The sequence below is a fragment of the Phalacrocorax aristotelis genome, chromosome 1 (genome assembly GCF_949628215.1).
Source record: "Phalacrocorax aristotelis chromosome 1, bGulAri2.1, whole genome shotgun sequence".
In the NCBI taxonomy this organism is placed as follows: domain Eukaryota; kingdom Metazoa; phylum Chordata; class Aves; order Suliformes; family Phalacrocoracidae; genus Phalacrocorax; species Phalacrocorax aristotelis.
This window is the reverse complement of record NC_134276.1, coordinates 180,448,755-180,474,679: the sequence shown is the minus strand read 5'-3', so window position 1 is coordinate 180,474,679 and position 25,925 is coordinate 180,448,755. Positions and strand designations below refer to the sequence as shown.

Below are 25,925 nucleotides of genomic sequence, written 5' to 3'. Positions count from 1 at the left end.
AGAAGACATGTTTCAAATAGGTCACTTGAAAACTGAATGGTGTATGTGAGAAGAAAGTCCCCACCTTGGATGCCTAACAGTTGCAATGTACTTGGGTTTTACTCCTTCACTTTTCTTGCAAGACAGAATAACAGTACATTCATACCTGCAACATCAAATTCTATTTCCAAAGTGACCTTGTTGGTGATAGAGGAGTCTCTGAGCAGTTGATTGGCCTCATCAAATGTGCTGTCTTCCGTCGGGATACCATTTATTGCCACTACTCTGTCTCCTATTTGCAGCACCCCGCACCTTGGTACACAATGATACAAAGCAATCATCAAATGTGCATGTTACCAGAACCAGCAATATCAAACACATTTAACCTAACCTTGAAGGAGAAGCATGGTGTAGCAGCTCAACAGTCTACCCAGGCACAGCGGGTGACAGAAGCTGCTGCTGCCCCTTTACACCAAGACACTATCAAGCACTCCCAGCGTCGGTTGTGCTCTCTAGGTGCTGGGACCCAGGAAGAGGGGCACAGGCTTCATGCCTCCACCCCACCCACGGACATCACCTCTGCCTCTGACCCTGGGCTACAGGTGTTGTGGCTCTGCGATGGCAGCTAGTACTTGCCTGTGCAACTACTGTTGTTCTCATGCCGTGATTAAAGATATACCTAAGCATAAAAATGCAATTGAAATGCTGCAACGAAATCATTAGTAAGTCAAAACTCTGGTATTCCCTCAGATCTGGTTCTGTACCAAAACTGAACAGAGCTGGATATGGCCTCCCCCTGGCACACTGAATTATTACAATTTTGACTTTGGCGATGTTTCTGATTTTTTTTTCTTTTTTTCTTTTGCATGAATATACCTTCCAGTCTCCTGCTGGAAGACTCTGGATGATAAAAAACTCTGGTGCTTGTCATTCTTCTTAGAGCTGATCAAGCGTATGAAATATCACCGTCAGAACAGACAGTTTATTACTTGCCACACTTCCACTGAGCAAGGCCCTGCAATTTATCATAAATTGAAAGCAACAAGCCCCAAGTACCCCGGGGAACACTTCACCAAAACGTACTTAGCAGTCAACTGAAAGAACCTCACCTTTCCGCCGGACTGTCAGACTCAATATAGGAAATGAGAGGTGGAGAAGACAAGGTCTCAGTAGCAAACACGCTACCCTGGAGCTGTATCCCAAACCCTACTATGGGGTCAGCTGTCAGCACCACTTCCGTGGTTTCTGTGTGGACGACCTGCCCAGCCAAACCAACAGTGCTAGAGGCTAAAGACACTATAAAACAGAGCAGACCAGGAGGAAAGACATTCATACACAGCAGAAATTTCATTGCTCTTTGAGAAAATTGATCTGTACAATAAACCTAGTCAATGAAACATCTCTTTTAAAGTCAATTTAAGCTAAAGTTTATAAATTATGTATAAACAGTTATGACATATAAGTGAACAGAAACCATCTGGTTGTATGTTAGAGTGCAAAAAGATAGCTCTTGTACTAAGTAAATAAATGTGTTTGACATCCCCACCCCAAAAAACCTCAGAACATCCTTGAATTCCGTTTACATTAGGTTTGAGGTGTGGATGAGCAGAATTTTCACAGGAGCTAAGGGAATTGGAGGCACAAGCCCAGCTGTTATTCAGGCCGATCCCCACGAGCTCTTTTGAACACCTCAGTGCATTGTTGTTAGCAAGAAAGTACATGGCCCAGGCTTGCTTGCAAGAAATAAGGATGTCTTCCTCCTGTACATGTTTACTACATGTCAGCAATTTGTCGGGCTAACTGGGTAGCGTAAGTTGAACAAACTGTTTTAGCAACTGGTGTATGTCAAGAGATTTTGAGGAAAAAAGTTCTTTGGGGTCTCTCAAAGGAACTGGGGGACCCTTCTGTGAGAAACACAGGCAGCTACTTCTGTACTCCTGATTTACTCCCTCTCTCTAGTCTCACTCTTGCTCTGAATAGGCTGCATTACAGAACAAATCAAGATAAAACCAACATTGAGATTCAATGCAATTACCTGTGAAAGGAGGAGACTGCACCTTTGGTTCTTTGATCTCTGCCTAAATGTCTGTTGTATTATTGTTCAAATTCACTCAGTGAAAAAACACTGCCTTTCATTCTGTCATACACAGAAAGCTAGAGTTTTTCAATTCCCATTCAGTCCAGTAATGATAATCCTCCAATGCTGAGGATTCTGTATGTTTTTGTGTTATAAATCTACGCCGTTACCTCTCCAATTCTAACTTTCTTCAAGACCCATTTCTGCCTGCAGTAGCTACTAAGAATTAGACACACGTTCATGGTTTATCTGAGGGATTGTTTAACTGGATTTTTTTTCTCAGGTATGGGAAAAAATATTTCTTGTTTTTACATTATAGATAATATTAGCACAGCAGTACAAAGATGTCAGAGGTGGTATAAGTACTTCCTGCACTTTGGGGCTACAAGCATTAGACTTTTGCTCTGAAATAGTATAAAATCTGATTAATGTGGCACAGTTGGCAATGACAGTTCTGTTACAAAAGTTCCACTTGCCAAAAACCTAAAGAGCTTCTGTTTTCTCCCCTTCAACTCTGAAACAGTCTTTTCTAAATTACTGGGAATTCTCACTCATATCTTGTTTTAATTTTTCTTTGTAAGAATTGTGTATTATTTCAGTTACTCAATAGCTTCCTCCTCACTGTTTCTTTTATCTGCACTCACTAAGATACGCTCATACCCAAATGCAAATACTAATAATCTGTTCTTAGAAATAGCCACCAGCTTTAGCATTTACTGCATGTGAGAAACAGGTTTCTCCAGCTCTCAGCACTGCAAAGGCTAAAATATGACTAAACCAGATAAATTCAGAGTTAATATAATACCAGATCCCCTAATGCACCTTCTAGAAATGTCTAAATTTAGGGCATCCAAGCTCAGAAAAGTTCCATTTTCCCTTTCTTTAAGGTCATACAACAATTACTTGTTAGCTCTGTCTTTGTTTCCCATCAGTTATATGTCCGTTCCCCCCATGCAGCAGGCATCTAGCTGACTCTGACTTTCTTTCACTTTTTCTAATGCCCTACCAGGAACCCAAAGGTCTCACAACATTTATTTTAACTTTTAGGATGGCTAAGGTTTTAATTCACATTGGGAAATTAATTTACTATTTGTGGGACTTAAAACTCACCCTGATAAATATTTTGATGATGTGGCCAATTAAAAGTGACAGTTAGGAACTCCTCCCACTCCCAAAGAACACAAAACAGAAACAGGAACAAAAAAAGCAGAGATGAAAACACCCTTTCCAAATCATGTAACAATAGCTATCTGCTAAGCCTCTGTAAAATGCCATAGGTACCCAAACCCATGACTTAGAGCATACTGGGGTTTGTAACTCAACAATAATTGCAGAAAGAAACAGTGCCCTTTTTTTTGGCCACTTGCTAGATTCAAAGTTTTACAGGCCAGGAATCAGCCTTATAGATTTCAAAAGAGAGTATGGATGTATATGTAGTTCCAGTGAACCCTGGTTGCTACTACTAGGGGTCCATTTTCTCGTGCTTGTATGGTTTTCATCCAACTCTTAGCAACAGTCCTGGGGCCTGGTTTACTATATGCTCTGCAGTTAGGTAAATAATAATCTTGAATTTGAAGATTATGTACTTGTTACTTTTATTCCTGCAGCTGTACAAGAAGCAGAGCAAGATGTATTTAAAGGGACATATATGGATTATTATGCCTGCAGTCTCCTGCTCTGACCCTTGAGAAATTACAAAACGTTCACTATTCCTCCTGGTAGCAGCTAACTTGGATGTGCTGAAAAAACAGCACCCATGCACATCTAAGTCCCCCTCTAATTTCTACCAGATATGCAGCCCTAGTAACTGTCATGTAAGTTGCTATAAAATTGTGTCTCACTTTCAAGTACTAATATGGACCTATTACAAAATACTTCAAGATTTAAACTTTAACTAAGTAATAATCTTAAGTGTTTCCACAATGAATACCATACTTTCAAACCAAAGAAAAGCAGAGAAAGAATAAAAATTGAAAACAAGTGGCATAAATAAAGCACATGACAGCAGGGCATGCCTTCAAGTTTTACAGCCACATGTTTGGAAAGATCTGTGTAACTAATGCAGTGATTGTAAAATCATGGCCATAAAAGTCTTGTAAACCCCTGCACCATCGCACTTCATCATAATGAATTTTGGCACGATCACATTAAGTTATGCAGGTTTTCCTAAATAATTGGCAATGTAAACTTTATAGCACTCTTCACCAATACATCCTTTTCTTCCCAAATGACATCCTGAAAGATTTATTAGAAGTTACATTAATAAAACCCTCAAATGATCCAACTGGATTAAAGAAAAAAAATCCCACTAAAATTAAGAGCGTGCACTATTCCTTTTCTATGAAAAGGGCAGCAGTCGATGCTACCTGGTTCTCATGATTCTCCCACAAAGGGAGAGGGGCAAGGTTTTCCAAGTCCTGTCGATGGATGGTGGAAGGGTACAGGACCAGTCATTCTCTATCATGGTTGCTTGTAGCACGTTCAGTCCAGTGTTGGCCATTACTGCAGGCACAAGTATGGGCTTAAGACTAGCAACAGGAGTTAGGAACTCTGCATGGGCTGAAAAGCAAGCTCATAGAAATGGCAAGCAAGCTTGGCTGGCCAGCCAATTCCTCCAAAGCCAGCTCTGATTCAGGGCTGCTGATGTAGTCACTGCTCGCAGAGAGGCACGGACTCACTCAGTGATGGGGCCAGTTCCACTTATTTTGTAATGCTCAATATCCAGACCTCACAATGCAAATGCATAATAAACTACCTCAAAACAAAGCCTCATCCACATTCCTCCTAGATAGACATTTGTTTAATCATAGCAGCCTCTCATCCCCAGGGCCTTCTGACCTGAGGAATCTTTCAGGTGGGCTGCAGCGCTTACATGACTGTCCCACTTAAATCTAATGTCACTGGCCTTGTTTTGAGCCTTTGCATGATAGCAAGGCTTCCTTGAAGGACAAATATCTGAAAAATATAATAACACAAGTAACAGCTGTCACCAAGATCCGTAATAGGATTAGCTTTCAGGATTAACAGTCCCTTGTTGGATGTAACAGCTATAATATAGCACAACTGAAGAACTATTTTTCGCATCCAGCATTATTTTGCTATTCAAATCAATTAGTATTAGTGTAACATTACTACTGTTTCTCATGTGCATGTGAGGACACGTAAGAGCTGGACCCCTACTGATACTGTAGTATGGATTGACACACTATCTCCTCCTGACACAAAAGAATGCGTTAGAAGCTAACATGTCAACAGATGAGTTGTGAAAAATGGCTGATCAGAGTAAAAATAAAAAATGCACTTACAGGCAAACGTTATGTAAAAATATTTGCTTTACAAAAGAAACAAGAACAAGCAAGCAACAAAAAACTGCAAGAAAGCCAGACCTTAGTTCCCCTCTCAAATGTTTCCTCACAACTCCATAGTGACTAACCTTAGCTGGAGGCTGCTGGTTTGCTCTGATTTTGCTGTGACCATGGGAAATTTTTAACACAGCGCAGCAGCAGCGCTGTGACGCACAGCAGCTCAGTTTTTCCAGAGTGGACCTGTGAGCATTATTAGCCGGAGAAGATAATTTACAGAGCAGTTCTCACTTCCCTGCTTTGGCAGAACTGAGCTGCTGAAGATCACACAAAGATGGACAAGCCAAAAGGAGAGGTGGCACTTACGTGAAGTCTGGGAAACAGCGCGCTGATACAGCCATACTCTCTCCAGCCCAGTGAATACTTAGCAATGCACAAAGTGGAACAGCCTCAAATATATCCACCCTAGCATGGGAAATTACTGAACCTTGGGAAATCCATGCTTTGAATCCCAGAGTGGTCAGAAACAAGGCAGTTTAGTCTTCATTGCTATCTGTCACTCTTCCTCACAAAAATGACTAGAGGTTATGGTGTAGATATGAACACTAAAGCTACCTAGGAGGTACCATGGCAAGCTCTTCTGTAATATGGTAGTTGGTTGAGCTTACCAGCAATCTGTTTTTGACTACTCTGCTATGAATTCTATTCCCTGATGGAAACGGGAAGAGTTGAAAAAGGAATCTGAAAATCACTTCAGTAATGGTGTAACAAACTCTTCCAGAATAGACTGAAGAAAACATTGTTTTATATCTTTCTGATGAGGTAGTTAAGCTGCATGGCCTCTACTCATCTTGTTTTAGCACTAGACAAATATTTTTACGCTGATGTTTCCCTACATCTAACTGAAACTCCCAATTGTTCTCTCTTCTGCCTAGTATACATGCATTAATTAAGGTACTTTATAACTTTTGCCTATATCTTCCCCCTCCTCCGCCCATTCATTGTACATTTTGAGCAAATGCTGTTACCACCTACAGGAGCTTTTGAAGTCCTTCTTTTTCATCCTCCGCCTCATCATTGTCCCACGTGGGCTGGTGGAGTAGAGGCTGCGAGGTAAGGTCCCCATGTTCAGGGAACTCAGACTGTATGCACTCATGGAGGTAGGAGAGAAGGATGAAGACACCAAAGCTGCTGTAAGAAATCAAACACTTGGCATACAGCACTCAGTCTTCATGGAAGAGTGTGACACATGCCTGTAACTCATCAATGAATAGAACAGTGTGTACGATGCACAGGAGTGGTTTGTGCATTTCCAATAACAAAGACATTAAACCGCATAGGTGACCCTAGGTAAAGGTAAAGTCAGCATTTCATGAAAATACCTGCTGGAAGCTAACAAAGATAGCGTAGATACAAAAAGTACATTCATAGTATACAACTTATTTTAGGCGAAGCATGTTAAATTAAATTTTTTGAACACACATATCCATGAACCAATGCAGATCAATACGTCTAGATACACCGATTTTAGAAATGCCTCTGTAGTAGGTAATTTCTGACAAAATATTTGTAAGCAATGCTTTGCATTCAGAGATCATGCTTTATATACACTACTCAAATCTAATGTTCTACTCATATAGCAGAAGAGCTGATTCATTCAGAATTTTCAAGCCTTTTTCCACCTACACAGGTTGCCTTGTTACAGAAAGGAAAAGGCGTAAAATGTCAGAAATAACCTTGGCATGGCTATGAAAAAGTGTAGCATCCATAAAACTGAAAAGGTTTTAGTGCCTGAAATGGGAAAAGTATGAGTGAAAGAAGAGGGGAGGGAGGAGGAGGAGGAGGAAGACGAGGAGGAGAGAATATGTCAGCAGGAAAAAGTGTGGAACATTACGAAGGCTTTTTTGAGGAGGCGTTTTCTGGAATTTCAAGGCTGGCATCCTGCAATGGTCAGGGTGGTAGGTGTTATAATGGTGGTAGGTGAGGAGGCTGCTGTGGCTGTTGGCACACGAATCCCAGGTAAGTTGCCTGTTGCTTCTTTGAACCTTCACTGCCCGCATGAAGGGATGATGGAAATTCAGAAAACAAAAGGACCAGAGAAGAGGGAAAAGTAACTGAATTGCACAAACAAAAAAAAAGTAAAAAATGAAAATAAATTGAAAATAAAATAAAATAAAATAATAAATAACCTGATCTTGTCTTCTTACTAGGGGGTGCTAACTTGAGGAACAGAAATACTATTTCTTCTCAGAAGAAATGCTTCTGATTTTTTTTTTTGTTGTTGTTGTTTCCTTGTATTTATTTTTAAAAAGATTAGTACTGAATCAATTTCTAATCTCCCTCTGGCTTTAGGAGCTAAGATTGTAAACTTCCTTAGAAAATACTAAGTTATTTTATATGACTACTAACTGGAGGTTAATAAGTCTCTTCTTGCATTCATCTGCATTAAGGAATGAAACCAGATACTATACATAGCACTCCCTAGGAATGGAGATGTTTACTTGCCAGTCATTTCAATTTTCTGTACTGATATTTTAATGTTGCCACCATCTATTGTTAGCATTATACTACTTTGTGCAATAAATGACTTCCCGAGGCCAGCAGCACAAAAACTCTATCCTGAAGCATGGTTAATAAAGAAAAACAAAAACATAGAGTTCTTGTTGATTAGTTGGATGTTCAATTTAACGTTTTTTTAAACTTGATCCTCAAACTTTTAAAATTATAATTTTCTGTATGAAATTAGAGACCACAAATAATTGCCAATTCTAAGCATGGGGAGTCTGGGATATGCCAGAAGTGAAGGCCAGTATTTACCAAGAGAAGGGGAAGCATTTCACCTGATGTGTCAAATACTGAAGGAAAATGATGGAAGTCACCTTTCATTAAATACAGTCTGGTCATCATTAAATTCAGCGTAGCTGTTCCGCTGCTGAACCATAGAGGAATACTTAAAACTGGGAACTATTCACTGGTTTTTTTTTCGCTTAAAAACACTAAGGGATTCACCTGTACTGTGAAACTTGTTACTGCCTTTGGCCCATGACTTCATTACCCATGTCTCTCTGCTACCTGCTACATCTATAATGGCTGCAGACATATGACCCCATGCTGGATTTTAACAGTAGCCAAAAATCTTGACTGTTTAGGTTGGACCCACACCGTATGTTCACATCTCACTCTGTGAGACAAAATAACGGGGAAAAGGGTAGCCACCGCAGCAAGCACTGTGCGGTGCCAGTAGAAAAGCTATAATTTTGTTACACTTCATATTACAGGAGTAATGATCTGCTAATGGGCCGAATATATTAACCCTCCTCTGACTCAAAAGCAATGCCTGTCACCACAGTGAGGAGTACGCACCAGGGAAGGGAGAGGAAAAGGACAGTACAGGAGCCCACCATGTCGCCATGGTCTTGTGGGGCAGCTGGGACTCTGGGGGCCGCGGCACTGCCAGGCCTGGCCCCGCACCCCAGGTTGGGTTGCCCCAGGCCTGTATTCCTCCCTGTGGGCCTCTCTGCTGTGCCCTGAAACATGTTTGAATCAAAATAACTGTTATTTTAATTCCCCACCGCTGCAGATAACAAATGTGAGGGTGGGGTACGACACCAGCACCAAGAGAAGAGCTCGGCGCCACTGGCCAGCCTGCACCTCAGGGCACCTCACCCACCAGCACCTGTGCCAGCAACCTCAGATGCTTTGGAAAATCTCGTGTCAGCCTGAAAAGTCCCAGAAACAGCAGCAGTAGCCTGATATGGCTATATGTATCTTACAGACTTGTATCTTCTCAGATGAAACCATCTCTTTGATTATGTGCACAGACAGCAAGATTTCCGAACTTTAACTATGGTGTAAAAATTAAAATCTGATAAGAACAATGCGACCAGGTGGATTTTCATTATTTCCAAGTTGCTGTGAGTCTTGTTTAATTAAAATGACTGTTTCCAGCAGGAAATTATCTGGTAGTCTTTAATTTTTTTTAGTGTTTTATTTTCAGGCTGAGAGTAGAGATAAAAATGTCCTACAAAGTGGGAAGGTACACAAATTCAGTTTGCCCAGTTTGTAGAAGGATAATCCCAATTTGACAAAAGTTCTGTAAAAGAAAATCCTATCGTGTGTAACTGTAGTAATTTAGCAGTAATTTGAGCTATTCCAACCCAGGGTTGTGTACAGTGAACATAAAACTAATGGGGCAGCAAGAGAAATGAATGTTAGCAGCACAGTATAAAGGAAAAAAAAACATGAAAAAAATCTGATCTTTTATAGTTCTCTCCATTTTATTTTAGGGCTAAAATTTCAATTTATTTTATATACTGATTTTCCTGCCCATTTTAAATTCCTAACATGTTCCCATAAGACCAATAACTGAGCTCGACAGATACAGCCCTAATGACTCAGCTTATCCGTAACACATAAAGGGAGCTCTTCAAGCTCTGCAGCATCTAGACCATACCACACCTGATGAAAGGCTGTTTCCAGGAAGGTTCTTGCTTCCACAAAGCATGTTACATCTGGAATTGGTGGTGATATTGGAGTAGCACCACTTGGTGAGGGCTGGGAAGGGCTGTAAACATCCTAGTTATTCTGCCTTACTTAAGAAAGCAACTTTATTACCTTTGGAGGTTTCTCCCCAAAAGATGCACTTATGTATCTTTTGCAGATCCCCTTGATAGGATATGATATAATAATGGCCAGTTCTTAACTGTGGCATGGCAAAAGCATTGTTTTTCCTAGGCATCTACACTGGGTCAAGGTTACTAGCACATTAACAACATCTATTTGTTTTAAATGTCAGTTAAGAAGCCAACTGCTTCAAGTAATACAATCATCTGCACAAATCTTCGGCCCTGATACTCATCTTCTCAAAAGAAATACTCTTCAAAGGTTCTTTAACCAGCCAGAAATTGATTGTGTGACATCTTTGCTTCAAAAAAAATGAAAGATCTATTCGCAACGTACTGTCATAAATGAAAATAATGGAAATACATTGCAAAATTTGGTCTCCAACTCATTTTGCTTCTGCAGTATCACCCCCTGCTCCCTCGTCCCTCGAACCAGCTTAAGTAGAAAGGGGAAAAGAAGTGCAGCTGGATAATGGAAGATCATGGTATCACAAGGGTTACTTTTTGTTCACCCTGGTCTAGGAGAAACTAGGGTCTCCTCAGACACTAGTTCAATATTCACCACTGACAAACTGACTAGAGCATCGCTTATCCAGGGACAGCCTGGATCTTAGATAGATGTCCAAGAACATTTACCGTCACTGACACTTCTGGGCTTCAGAAATCTTGCCTTGGTCTAAAGGAGGCAGAAGCATAGTACCACATGCTCAGAAAACGGTTCATGCTGCAACACAGGTACCTGTTCTCTGCATATTGGATAACCCTTGTTCTTTTATGTCCACCAACATGCAGTGTTTTAGACTGAATTTATCAATACTTGAATTAGCCACTTTCTTGGGAAGAAGACAAGACAGGAAGGCCCCATCTTCAAATACTAAGACATTTTTAATATATTTAATCTAAAAATGGAACGCAGTTATCTTCAAGCATGTTGGTATGAAATAAATATCATGGTGAAAAAGGGCTAGGATCTAGGGAACTGTTTCCAAACAAACCTTTTTCATAAACACTGACAATGAACCCATGAAGCAATCTCAGAAGAACTTTAAAAGATTATGGCAATAAATAGCAATGCCATTAACAAGAAAAAATACAGGGTATTTGGGGGGAGAACAGTGTTTATTAATGAAGTAGTCATAACAGACTATCAAGTCAATATGCTGAAGGAAGTTGGCCGTGGTCCTTCCTCCTCCTTCTAAATTTAAGAAGCAATTTAGAAGTTCATTTACTGAAGTATCTAGTTGCCCCCCCAACGACTGCAACAGCAGAGTCAACAGGTGTCTTGGCATACATCTACAAGTGTCCAGAGCCATTTCTCAGTAAAACATTTCCCTCTCTAACCATAGGAATATCAGAGGGTACATTAAGGCCGAGAAAACACAGAGCTCTCTGAAACTGCAGAAGCACAACCTGGGGAGCTGAAACAACATTTACAGATATAACTACCACGATAGCTTTCTTAACCATTCAGCAAGGGCAGGCAAAGTAAAAGACAGAAAAAGAAAGGGTATTTGGTGTTACAGAACCTCTTACCATGCTCTGGGCCTTTCAGTGCTAGTCGTGTCTGGTGGTGAGGAAGGATCTCAAGTTTGACATTGTCCGCTGCATTAGCCAAAAATTGTGTTGCTTCTGCCAGCGTACAGTACTCCATGCTGGTGCCATCAATGGACAGAATATGGTCTCCTACATGTAATGCACCACATCTAAATAAAAGGGGAAAAACTTGGTATGATCAGGTATGCTTTTTGCTTGGAAAGTGAGTTTTACTGCCTTCAAACTGGTCATGACAACTATAAGCGCGTTCTTTTTTTTCGAGAGAGATTTGTGTTTTGTAGGCATTGTCACTGGTCAGACTTTTTATCTATTAGTATAAACCTTAAAAACAATTCAGTTAATACAGTATATGCCAAGACATCACTCACAGAACTGGAATGGGGTAGCTGACTATAAAAATATGTGTGAATGGCAGCAGAATAAAATGAGAAGAGCTTAAGGAGACTCAAGTAACTTGGTCACATATCCCTCACACAAGCACCCAGTTCATCATTTCTTGAGTTATAGTTCAAACATTTATTAGTACAAAAGCTGTAAATGATGATGAAATTATGCAGTAGTCAAACAAATAATGAAACCAGGGCTAGCATGGTGACTTGAGGAGTGGGGTGGGGAGGGGGCTATCTGCTAAATCTCGCTGCACTTAAGAGACTGGCTACTGGATGAGTTGAGAAATGCAAACACAGCAGTCAGCATCCCGACGTACCAGTCAAGTGGACAGCTCCTTTAATTGGTTACCCCCTGCGAAATGGGAAAAAACAGAGGGAGAAAATTAAAGCATCCTGCACCATTGAACTGGAGAACACCCCTGGATCAATGGCCGTCACTCTCAAGTTTCTACTGTAGGGAAAAGCCCACAGAGGAGCTGTAGACTCACTGCTACAAGTGGGTGCTACCAAAAGCACCGTTGTCAAAGAGGAGTTATAAGGTAGGGTGACTGGGGACATGCAGGAGGAATTTGCTGCTGAAACATAATATTTACAGATTTTTTTAAGGTAGAGATATGCATATAGAAATATACTGTATATGTATAAACACATACACACACACACACACGCACCCCAGAAAAGGTCCCGTAGCTCTGTTAACAGAGGTTTAGACCATCGGGGAAAAATATCTTTTTTTTTTTTAAAGGTTTAAATGAAGTGGGAAAATTAATGCAAAATAACTCCAAAATACAGAAGCCAGTCTTCCTAATACCGCAGTCGTATTCTAAAATATAAATTAAAAAATCCAGACATAAGGAGTTGCATTTTCCTGTGCCATAAGAATGAGTGATATATTCTGAAAGAACACTTCAAGGTTGCAAAGCCTTGAAATTCACCTCCCTTGACAGCTGTTCCATATTGTATGCTTACTTTAAGAATTCCTGTGGGTTATTTATTTTTTTTTTTAAATACTAATCTCTGCTGCACCATTACATTTAATAGTCAGAGCAGACCTCTAAACTTCTGTGTTGCATAGTGCAAGCAGACAGTCACATATTACATGGGGCTGGCTCATGTCAGAGAATACGTGAACAAGCTAAAGTAAATGGTGCCCTGGAAGTCTTAAACTCAGCAGTATGGAACAAAAATCTGACAAAGTGCTAATTTTAAGACCTAGCAACCTTGAGAGCATCTGGTTCAGTCAAATTCATCAAAAATGGAAGGGTTTCTTTAAAACCAAACGAAACAAAAGAAGATATAAAATGGATGTATGGACCTGCAGTGTCAGCCCTCTGTCACACTCACCTGTCTGCAATACTCGCAGATTTGATTTTGTCTATGACAATGACCTGTTTGCTGCAGCACATCGAGGTAGTTAGTGCAACGCCAAGAGCAGCACCGGGCGTTTTGGCAACTTCAACTAGCAGTGGCCCAGACGCTGTTGCTACTGAATCTGTTAAAATTAGACAACAAAAGATCAGTATTATACCAGTGTGGTACTTACGACATTTTCATATTTTCCCACATAGAATCTCCATGGCTAGTCTATTTCTCTAACCAGACAACATGCCACATAAACAAATCCTGAAATAGCATCAGTTTAGGTGTCAAGAATCAGCTCTTAATGTTGAAACCAATAAACGCAAGAGGAGGTTTGTGAATCTGGATGTTGGGAAGCTTCTGAGTGTGTGAGAATCAGAGACTGACCAGGTTAGGGAACAAGGATGTGTTAGCGAATCACACTCTTGCACAACTAAGCTAAAAATCACCTGGAATTTAAAACAGGCATGCTGAAGATGATAAAGAAAGATGGATGATAAATTGATTTTCAGAAGAGAAGGGGAAGGCCTGTGGACAACAGCTACAATAATTAAATGAAGAAGGTGAAGCAAGGGTCTACTAGAAATCCCTCACAAAAAGAGAGAACAATTTAGGAGAAAATGGAGAAAGTGCAGGAGACATGACAGCTAGAAATAGGAGTTAAAGCAAAATGCATGTGAGGAGGTTCAGAAGATTCATGTAATATCCTGTCACTGAATAAAGTACTGACTTGCAACAGGGCCCAGATAGTAAATGACCAACACTGAAACAAGAAAGCAGAAAAATAGGAGGCAGTGACAGTCATGACTGACTACTGTGGTGAGGAACTATGCCCATGAGAGACAAGTGCTAGACAGAACAAAGAAAAAAGACAGCAGGCTGCTCCCTAAATGCCAAAACAAAGCAGTCAGTGATAAGGGTGAAGTACATTCTGGAGACTGCCTGAGAATTCCTACTAACTGATAGCCATTGATCAACAACTGATCTCAGTGGAGTAAGATACAGTAAGTGAAGGTGTCCTTTAAGGACATAAAAAGACTGAGACAAAGAAAGTGATACCAGAGGCCTTTGGAGGTGCTGTAAGGAAAAAATGAATAGGCAAAGACATGATGGAGTAAATGTCCTGTTCGCAAAACAGGAGAGATTCATGTTCACAGAGTACTGGAGCCTGCTGTAAGAATACTATGCTTCTCAAAAGGCTATGCCTCTCAAAAGGCCCTAAGGTTGAAGCTGTAAAACAAGTGCAGCTGGGATTCTAAGTATGGAGGAAAAGGCAGATGGCAGGATAATCCATTCAGTCTTAAATCTAGAATATTAGTCCAAAAATGTAATTATGACACAGAAGAGAAGGACTGTGAAAGAGAGTATTATCGTACAAAACTAACAAGCTATATACCATGATATAAGAAATGGAATAAGAGCTTGATTAAATAACATTAATCTCAGGTGCTCTTTGTAGTTAGAGCACAACATAGGTAAAATGAATATGAAAGTGTATAATGTATGAAGTGAAAAAAGGTGCTTAGATGGAATAACATACCACACCAGTAAAGTGTCTATTAATTATTATAGACCTCCTTTTTCCCCCTGCAACTTGAAAAAATTTTTATATTGGTGCTGTCTTTTCTTCCAGTTAGAAACATGTGGGTTTGAAGGGGAGATCTGTTATTTTTGAAAGTGCCCATGAATTCCAAGTGATTCATTTTTGTGCCCAACTGGGACTGACTTTTTAAAGGCTGAACTTTCGCAGGCACTACCAAAATAAGCTGCTCCATAGATCTGAAATGAACTTTAAATTGTGATCCAAAAGAAGAGAGTCCACCCAGAAGCATTCCTGCCTGGAGCTTCAGGCACTAAATAGCTCTGAAGTTGGATAAACTGCCCTCAGTAACTACCTGTCTTTCTCTAGGAACTGAAAAAGGAGGTTATGGCAATCAAATTTTTGTCCTAGATGCCTTGGATAAGGGTCTAAGCAAGGTAGGATGCATGCAGTGACTTGCACACAGACAAATAAGCACGTGCAGCAGAGTAGAATTTAAGAATTCTCAATTCCCATTCCTGTGCTGAGAAACGATTACTTTCTTGAATATTCCAGTAGTTTCTGGAGCTACAAACAAGCTCACATTTACAAACATATGGGAAAGAGACTCAAACGTTTGTCATCAGTGCTGTGACAAAGGTTTGAACTCACATCAATCCAGAAAATGGCAAAGCTCAACTTGTTATTGGCCTATTGCAAGTTCTTTCTGTAAGGAGAGGAGAGGAAACTAAATGCAAATACCTGTTGAGAAGGAGTAAATCTTTCAAGATTGTGTTCTGGAGTTACTTGAGAAATGCACGATCAGCTTACGCCCTAGCATTATTTCCCAGGTGCCTGTTGAAATGCACAGGGAAGGCAAACCAAGGCAGACAGGATGAATAAATAAGATAACTACATTAGAGGAACCAGAAGAGAAGAAATGGAGTGTGTCTAACTGTGGAAAATAAACACAAGGAACAGAAATCAGAAGCAATAATCAAGCATTCCCTGACAGAGAAGGATTAGTTTATCATGTTGAAGTAAAGCATGGATATGAAAAATGAATCATACAGGTATAAATTATTCATGTGTGAAGATGTTTCAGTCATTAAGATATTTACACCGTGACTGAAGCACTTACACGCTATGTTGATTTATTGGCTATGTAATTACATAAGATACACTGATGAATGTTTGCGTGAAAAACGCTCTAGATTTTTGATTTTGTTAATCATTTTTCTCACTTTTGAGCACTGCATCTCAATCACTACAAGAGGCTTGATTAAAACCTCCTAGAGGAAGCAGCATTGCTTTCTGCATGCTAATACCTTTCTTCAGCTACATAGCAGCACACCTTTTTTATTTGACAGCTTAAATCACTGGCAACAAGGGGTTTTATTCTGAATATACTTTTATGATGTGTAAATATACTATAGGATATATATAAAAAGTTTTGGATAAAATAAGCTGTGTCACCACCCTCCCTCACCTCAAAAGATAATCACAAATGACTTTGAAAGTTGAAAAAAATTTTTTTAGCCTGATAAAGTGATGATATTATATGTGTCTGTTTATGTCCTTGTAAATGTATGTATCTGCTAATCCTTACATATCCTCCTGGCTTGTTGAATCTAGTTCAACAACTGGTGTGTGGCAGAGGACAGAAAACCTCTTCAGGATTCCCACAGTAGGGAAGTCAAAAATTTAGCTGCTTTTATTAGGCAGCAGATCATCTACATGTGAAACAGTATCTACGAATACCCTAAAAATGGAAAAGCTTCAGTCATAGCTTGTAATCAATAATGATGCTAAGTTCACGGGAAACAAAATGTTATTAGCTTACAATGCCTTTTTTTTCCCTTCCCAAACCCTTCTTGTACTTACAGCTGGGAAGTGCTGCTATACTGTGAGCTTGTTCCTGCAGGAACACTGAGCTCTGTTGCTATTACTGGTGCTCTGCAGCTTCTTACTTCTCTAACTGGAAGGTTTTGGGTGCTTTCTTATTTTTTTCAGAAGTCATAGCAACACAAGGTATAAATAATTTTTCTGAGCAGCTTAAAAGAGCCAGACAAGGAGGATGGATATCAAAAACAGATTTTGACCTTAAAGAGCCAGCTGAACAAATTGAAAAACACAGCTCCACAAGACTACTACTGATCTTGTCTGGATGCTGCTGTATCTTCCAGCAATGATCTGAGCAACAAACAAGTGGATAGCTTAATATGTCACACTACTTTTTCTCTCTCCAAGCTTCTTCCCTATTAGGTGTCCACAGGCTAACAATTTTTTCACCTTAAAATTTTATGTAGCTGGTACATATAGCCTTCTCTGTTGATGCGATTCTCTGACTAAAAGCAGTAAAAAAACCAAAAGCAAGTCTGTGCTGGTTCAGATCAGTAAATAAATGCATAGTTCCTCAAGCCTTGCAGTTCTCCAAATGCAGTTTTAATGCTTCTGTAGCAATGCATTCACAGATCTAAATGTGTCTCACTCCTGTCAAAGCAACAGCCAGTATTTCACAGAAATATTTTTTCTTCGTCAAAACCCCATGCTTTTCTACTCCTCACATCTTTCTTTGTTCCCTTCATACAAACTCCTTGCAGCTCACAGGTAGCGAGTAGAGCAATTTTTCCCTCTCAGGTAAGAGCTTTCTTTTGTCCGTTCAGTTCTTGTCAGTACACCCAATTCTTTATCTTGTCTCTCTTCTTCTGTAACTCTCATTTTTACCAGTACCTGTGTGCCCCATGCTCAGACTAGTCAAGAAAGCATAAAGTTAATTGGAGCAACGGGACACCCAGATTACATTTTCAGAGCAGTTAGCCTCATTCAGCTCAGGCTGTATGACACCTGGATATCTTTCTCTAATGCTCCTAAAAGAAAAAACACCTTCTACCCCTAAACCACAATTTCCAATACCAATATCCAAAGATTGGACCCGAGGCTGGGTGGATCACAGAGGCATATTTTAGTGAAGTTAAGAAAGACTGCTGAGAACGGGAAAAAAATCCAAAATCTCTGACACTCCCTCCTTTAAGAGCAAAAATCTAGAATATTTACAGCAAATCGGTTTGAAGAAATCAGTCTGAATCCCCACCATGACTCCCAAATGCCCTACACTTTATTCTTCCTTTCCTCTACTCTCACTGTGCTCTTTAATTCACAAAAATCAACTATCCTTTTCCAGCACCCGCTCAGCAATCATACATGCCACCACTCTGATGCATATGGGACAGTCATTGATTGTTCCCTGTTGAGCAAACTCTCATAGAAGGACCCTCACAAGTCCTCAAACGCAGAAATTTACGGCCATTTCCTCGAACTTGCTTTCTTTAACAAAAGTACAATAGAATGTAAGCCAGTGCAAATTACAGAAAGGGTCCAATACAAAACACTCTACTGCAGTTGGTTCTTACTCTAGAAAGGATGAGACAACCAACACGCCACTGCCAGTGCTCGATGCACAAGTGGAAGGTAGTTAGAAACTGCAGCAGTGAATCTGATGTGTAAGGCACAGAACGGGATGACAGCAGTCCCAGCTTTTGTTGCCAGACCTGGGCCTTTATTTGCCATACTTCAGTTGCAACAGGGTATTTTACAGAATAACCAATGGTATGGAATACCAGGCAGGCATAGTTGTGTCCATCCATTCAGAATCAGTGTATTAGGGATTACAACCCCTACGTAGCACAAGTTGAAACATTAAAACCATTTTTTTTTTCCCCAGAAATGGCTCAAGATTTCAGGTGTCAGACATACCATAAGTTTACCACCAGGAGATTTGACTATTTGCCATTCCTTTGGAAAGCTAGATTGCTGAAATGCAAAAATCAGAGTCAATAAATTTCTTACAGGGCACTTAAAATTCATGGCCAGTTGTACAAATTTGAGCCCAGGTAACCAACCCAAAGAACAGGCAGAACTTCTAACAGACTGGAAGAATTTTGTTTCTAAGATCTGTGGCTTTAACAGCGACACTCTCTACACAGACCATTTTGCAAGGCCCTTTACAGCACTTCTCAGCTGACAGTGGAGCAACATAAAAGCACTCAGGGATTCTGAGTGCATTTACATCCACTTTTCTTCATTAACCAACAGACTATTCATTACTGTCAAACAGTATCTTAAACTGCACTTAATGAATCCTGTCATCCTCCATGTGGTTTTCTTATTGTATTCTTGAGGACAATATATTTTTCTAAATGAACACCAACCCAGAAAGAACATTCTTTGTGTCCATTAAAATGCTCCCTCTGTAAGGCTGATACACTTAAAGTTGTCCCCGTTCCTCACAGTCTAGTGGCAAGATCGTATTTGTACCTGCAATAGTGAGACTCACGATCCTCTGTTGTATCATGGCCCCACTATTTCTCTTCTCATGTTTCCCTGAGACTGCCCTAGCGATAGGTGGTCAACCTCCTCCAATTGTCTGCCTTTTCTATGGTCTCCAGCAAAACAAGAGCCAAAACCAGAAACGGCTAGTTACTTTACTGTGCAAGAGAGATTTGCTGGGAGTGGGGAAGCTTTTCTCCACCTTTCTGCTTCCTCTGTGTATCTCTCCACTAACACCCTTCCTCTTCTTTCCCCAGGTTTGTCGTTCACCAGGTCACGGATGCAGAGAGATGAAAAAGTCCACTTTTAGCACTGTTTTCCAGCCACATCCTAAAATATTCTGTAGGCTATCTTGCCGACATTTCAGATTTCCTTTGTAGGTGCATTTTCATTCTCTCATATTTAACACTGACTAGATAACTAGCTACGTCTCCCTGCACACACAGAGCTGACTGGTGGTTATTTAAATACTAAATTTTTGGGGGCGGGAGGCTGCTTATTTGTGTAATAACCTTTCCTTGTACTCCAAAGATAATTTCATCTCAACAAATTCCTAATCCCCATTTTGCAAAAAAAAGGAATATTAATTACATATCTTTTTAAAAAGATCTAATTAAGAAATTGAGATTGGGATCATGGGTTAATGGTTTCAAGAGGGAAAGTAGCAGCAAGGAGGAGAGGCAGGAATAAGGCTTCTACAGTGTCTAAGGGCACAGGAATAACATTCAAGATGCTCGACATCTGGGTAGTGCCATTATCACTCATTCAGAGCAATATTATTTGATTCATCATACTTTTGCAACTGTAAAGGTCATAAGTAAACCACACACAGGGTATTGATGTGCAGTACCGTCCTCGGTATTCTGTTCTAATAATATTGGATTATGTTTGCACCCTGGCTTTGTTCATGCTTCATTCAGCAGAGTAACCCTTGTTCTTCTCAGATCTTATGGGAAAACTAGAATCAATGCCAGCTAGCAAGGTCTGATAATGATGGCTGAAAAGCAGAAAGTCATTGACAGTGTTTCTAATTCTCCCCTGAGTGCTGCAATACAGAAAATATTAATAAGCTTAATGACATGTGAGACTTTGCCTTAAAATATATTTTGGAATGGAGTAAGCTGGCATTATACATTGCAAGCAATATTCGGGGGGAGAGGGTGGTAGTTTCTTCAATAATAAAACAACTATTTTAAAATTAAGTATTTTTCTTGTTCAAATGGTCAATGACAGTCTCCAAGGCACAACTTATTACCTACTATAAAATGTGTCCGCTCCTAATGTTCCCTTGATTACGGAGCATTTGTGTGTTTCAGGCAGGCTGTAGAGTGAGCAACAGTTGTTCTAATTTTACTCAGCTCAGAGAGAATTAGAGGTGCAAGAACATTACTAAAAAAAAAGAAATAATAGTAGTAGTGTCTTCTTCCTTATTGCCAGTAACAGCATGGCACTGGAGCTGCTGGGCTACTAATTGAGAAAGCTCACAGCATCCTCAGAAAAACATGAAATTGCTGCTAAGGAAAAAAGCTACCAATGGCATTTCACACTCTCTCACCTTTAGAATAATCAGATTTCAAAAATGAAATATAGGAATAATTTAAAAAGGATGCCAGCAGAATGAGGGATAGTGAAATCAAAGGCACACTTCAGCCTCCGAATGGAAAACAGAGACATTATTCTCTAAACTAATGTACTGCCTATCTCCTCCCCTATACACAAGCAATTTTACATTCTTGTCAACTGACTGGTGCAGTCTTTCCACTTTCCTCTTCTTGCCTAATTTCTGCAGTTCATTTATAGGCCCCTAATTCAGCCAAGCTCTTAAAATCAAAAGCTGAGGAGCTGTCTTTACCCAATTTCATACTTTGCAACCTTAGCCCCATCATCCTCCGCAGCTCAGAAATGCCTCCTAACCAGCTGAAGAACCACCCCCGCCTTCGAAGTGCCTACACCAGTGTGGGTAGGGATGTATTCAGAATCCACTTGTGGACTTTCTTTCTCAGACTTTCTCTCATGTTCAGACCACAAAAGACTGCCTAACCCCCTTTTGCTAAAAAGAATTTCCCCAATTCTTGGGACATTCCTTCCTCCTTCTAACTCTGTTTTATGCTCATGTTTCATTTTCACTAAGTCTCTCCTCTGCTCAAAAGCTGTATTAAATGCCAAGCTCTTCATTCATCTGTATCTTTCTTTTTGCATGCTATGTTAGTTTAAAACCTGATTTCTCTGTTGCTGAAATTACAACAGAGAGGGGAGATGGTGGATGGAGCCTTTACAGAAGATCCTGGATCTGCCTCTTTGAAGCTAGTCTGGATGCATTTTAAATAAGCCCAGGCTCTGCAATTTCTTTCCTTGTGACCTGAAAAATGAGTACTACACTGAAAATTCAGACGACACTTAAAGAACTACTAAAAACTCAAGTCTCCAACCCTGATAGCAGCCCATTGATTTCAGAACTTGAGAGCCTGTAAATACACCTTTATGGTTAGTTTGGTAACCTGGGCCTTAAATACCACCTTTCTATTGGCTCTTGAAAACCACCGTAAAACACTTGATAGCATTAGACTGATTGTGAAATGTTTGCAGAAGTCAGCAGCGATGGAATTCTGTCTCCATTACATTCCAGGAACTCATAAATCATTACTTTTTAAAGCCATCTCCCAAAATAAGACAGACCCCGGAAATGGTGCAAATAATATGTTAAGTCCTCTTGAGAGACTGTATTGGAGACCCTGCAATACAAAACACTGTTTTCTCTATTGCACAAAACATTGATAGAATCACAGAACCATTGAATCATAGAATGGTTTGTGTTGGAAGGGACCTTAGAAGATCATCCAGTGTGACTCCCCTGCCGTGGTCAGGGACATCTTTCATTAGATAGGGTCGGTCAAAGTCCAATCCAACCTGATGTTTAATACTTTCAATGATGTGGCATCCATAACTTCTCTGGGCAACCTGATAGATATGTATGCATGTACAAAAGAGCTTTTCATATTTATTTTTGCTTGCAAGTAGGAAAGGAAATAAAATACACAAGAACTTTGTCTCTTCAAAACATTCCAGCTCTCGCGTGATTCTGTACCAGACTAATCATAACAAATAGAATAAATAAGGACAATACACAATCTGCACCTCTGCCTGCAAACTAAGGCACAGCTGGTGTGTCCAATTTTACATCTGCCAGTCTCAAAAGTATGCCTGTAAGTACACACTAATATAGGTAATATAAAGTGCTGCAGTACCCATAAATCATGTCTGTTTGCCATAATTGACCCTAAGTTTCCATCTAACAGGAACAATAATAGTTAGAGTGGGATCTGATTCTCTTCGAAAGCCTACAGAGCACAAATCCCCTCGCTGCCAAGCACTTGACAGATGGGAACAAACACTGCAAACACCCAAACTTTGTGTCGAGCTGACAGCTCCCATCTGCTCAAGGCTCCACTGGGATAATGGCGCCTCAGATAATCCCAAAAGCTTCAGAGCAAAGGTGTGCCCTGGACAGTTTGGACATCTTGGCAAGAGCTGACATGCACATGAAACAGTTAAGGCAAATAAGGACACGTCGATACTGAGGCAGTGAGATATCTGTACCGTCCCTGCCTCCCCACCACACCAGTGGGAGCTGAAGCCCTGGATGCAGCAGAGCCACACAGGCGAGGTGCCAGGCCCGTGACAGCCACTTCTGCTTCTCACCAGGGTGGCTGACCCAAGTGCAGCCCCACTCCCACATGCCCGGGTTGCTTGGCGTACTTGAGGCGCGTGACTAGACCTCACTCAAGGGTCCTCTCTGCTGAGCCATACTGTCTCATACATTAATGATTACTTCTTATTTGCATGTGTTAGTGACCTCTGCACACAAGCTAAGTGCAGTCTCTGCCTTGGAAAGCTGATTTTGGGTGGGCTGCTAGCACTAAAATCAACAGACTTGGTTTGGTTGAACAGACAGGAGGTTTCAGGCTAGTCTAAAACACTCCTCTGCAAAGCCTATTAGGTGGGTATAAACCAGAAGACAAGAAAAATTAAAGTAAACTCTACATTGTTCATAACAGTTAAGATGAATTTCTGATGCTACAAGTTCATAGTACCAGCACCACTTTTTCCCCAGAAAACTCTGGTCTCTTTTCAATGTGTGCTCTAGCAGAGCCATCATAAATAACTGGTGCGTTGGCACAGCCTCAGAATAAAACGCTACCATGCAGAAGGTTGAGGCTGAGATCTGACCTTCACATTTATGCACCAAGGAGCAAAGTGAGTTTTGCGGCTCTCAGGGGTTGCACAGGATATTCTGCCATTCAATGCCAGCCACTCATGAAATGAAACTGTGGTAGAATGAGTCAGAAAACAAGTTTATTAACTGCCCTCTCTTTCTGCTTTGGTATTTCCTGAGCAGCAGTTCAGCAAAAACATTTCCAAGAAACAGAGAAAGTAATTTAGGTAAATTGCCCTCAAAACCAACACAGAAGTCACAGTTCTGAACATAAGCTCTTTGATCCCGTGTTGCAAAAATAATCCAGGATTTCTTACCTGTTGCCTATATTTCCAGCTTTTCCCTTTCCCGTGCTTGTTCCAGAAATACAGAAACAGGACTACTGGGAGTATTCACACATTTAAAGTAAAAGAAGGTCTCAATATCCCCTGTTCTCTACAGCACACGTTTCCAGCAAAAACAATTCCCCACATTTCTCCTCCCCAAATCCCAACCAGACAATAACCATTAGAAGGCCAAGCACCCCATGACTGACAGTCCCAGCAATGAGAAGTGCACTCTATCATCTGCTTCCTCAGTAGGCAGCCTGCCAGCTTGCTGCCAGGGCCACACTTGGCAAGGTTCCTATGCGGCTCCTCTTCTGCCGTGGCACAAGCCAGTTACCTCCTGCCAGAGCCGCTCCTGCTGCCAGGCTCGGAGGGACTCCACGTCCTCTCATGGCCTTGTCTGATGACTTTTTTCTTTTTGAGGATGTTCCAGTGCTCATAAGGTACACAGATTGGTAATTCAGTAATTACTGAATTTGTGTAAAGGATAAACTGTGAAAAGCCTTTTCCAGGAGTGTTTCTTTTTCTTTCTCTCTCTCTCTTTTTTTTTTTTTTTTTATAACCAATAAAAATACACCCAAATTTACCTAAGCTGTAAAGCCCTTGAAAAATTAGAGGTCACGGTGCTCAGAAGCTATTCTACTCAACATTGCTGAGCTGACCACAACAGAAAGACTCTGCTTGTGCAAACTGTAAAAACCCAAATGAACTAGGAGTTGATTAAAGTCAGCAGAACATCAATATAAATCATTATAAAAATACATGCACATAAAAAAAAAAGCTCAGAAGTGTCTATTTACAAACAGAATAGCATTAATGGAAAATATTACGGTCACCATGGGCACAAAGCACTTCAAGCTTAATGAACTCCAGAATGAATTTTGCCTGGATGAACATATTTTTACTTCCCTTCTTTAATTAAATAATCACATATTCTTCTTTCTTCAAGAGCCTCATGCGGAAGGTAGACAGTGACTATTTAATGAGTAGCAACATTTTTCCCATTTTTTTTTTCCACGTTCATGCCTTAATTACTAAACAGTGTTCTCATCCTTTTCTGAGCATACGTGGTGGGGGAGAGCTATGGTATGGTGCAGCCTCTGAATATTCATTACAACACACGTTTATTAATGGCTTTGTTATAACCACCTTTTAGAGCAAAAGCATGGTGTTTTCCCCACTGTATAGATAAACAAATGAGGATCAAAGAAATTAAGGTCAAAAGCATCCATTATACCAGAGGGGCTGATCTGAGACACCTACGCTGGGATTCACTGCACCACAATGCAGGCATCTGTAGAGCAGACCTGAGGTAGCTACACCTGAGCTAGAGGCTTAAACTCCCTCTACAACCATCAGAGAAAAAAAAGTGTTTCACCTGCCCTACTTCAGGCATCTACATCAAGATGAGACAAGCATTCTTTAGAACATTCCTCTCACTTGACTGTTTTCCAGATCACTTAGTACTACGCAACAGGTGACTGATGAAGGAAAAATCTATGCAATCGTTCCAATTAACATCTGTATCATAACACACATGCTCCAAGGCATCTGAGTAAGGCTGCAGGGGCATCTTTAATTCTTGCATTTCCCATCCCTGAAGAGCTGAACTGAAAGGAACTTTACAAAGATAAGAAAAAATATTCCCCAATATACACAAAATCTTTTGGAAAAATTAGTCACAAAATGCTGCTTTTCCTGAGCACACTGAGCTGTATCCTTTCAAACTCTTCCAAATGAAGCTAAGTCTGGGTGGATTTTCACTGGGATAAGCAGAAGAGACTTTCCTGAAAAGGGCTTCCTCTCCCTCAACCAGTACCTACTGAATTGCATGTCCGTGTCCCAGCAGGGCTTCAAAAAGAGACATCTTCACAAAGAAAAGATTCTCCAACTTTCTCATCACATTCCCAGAAATGGCAGAACGATTTTGCGTGAAAATGCTTAAAAAACAAAAAAAAAACCAACCCCAAAAATGCAGACTTAGGCAGTTACTGGACAGAAGGTGGAAAGAGGCCACAAGAAAAACCTTAGTGTAAACTGCTGAAGTTTTCACTGTTCTTAAAATCATGGGTTTAACTGTAATGCAGCTTAGAGAAGTCTCAAAAAAGCCATTCCTCCTGCAAGCGGGATCGGAAAGGACACAACCTTTCCTCTCTGCTTTTCCTTTGCAGCTGTTTTCTAGTTTAAACATAGCTGCTGATACTTCTCCCACATTCCCCATCCAACTGAAGAATGGCAGAATGCACGGAGATAGAG

General features: G+C 40.4%; 1 protein-coding gene across 17 annotated transcripts in view; it reads right to left on the bottom strand.

Moving 5' to 3' along the window:
* The window catches only part of GRIP1 (glutamate receptor interacting protein 1), a 334,173-nt gene that overhangs the window by 37,792 nt on the left and 270,456 nt on the right, over positions 1–25,925 (bottom strand). For 10 of the 17 annotated variants that reach the window (XM_075080866.1, XM_075080872.1, XM_075080877.1 and 7 more), the window contains 6 exons: positions 13,268–13,415; positions 11,514–11,683; positions 7,253–7,408; positions 6,394–6,549; positions 1,089–1,275; positions 146–291 (listed from right to left, as the gene is read on the bottom strand). In XM_075080866.1, coding sequence (XP_074936967.1) covers positions 146–291; positions 1,089–1,275; positions 6,394–6,549; positions 7,253–7,408; positions 11,514–11,683; positions 13,268–13,415 — 963 coding nt within the window. The remainder of the gene's footprint in view (positions 1–145; positions 292–1,088; positions 1,276–6,393; positions 6,550–7,252; positions 7,409–11,513; positions 11,684–13,267; positions 13,416–25,925) is intronic. The other 7 variants (XM_075080870.1, XM_075080878.1, XM_075080873.1 and 4 more) reach the window with 3 other exon arrangements.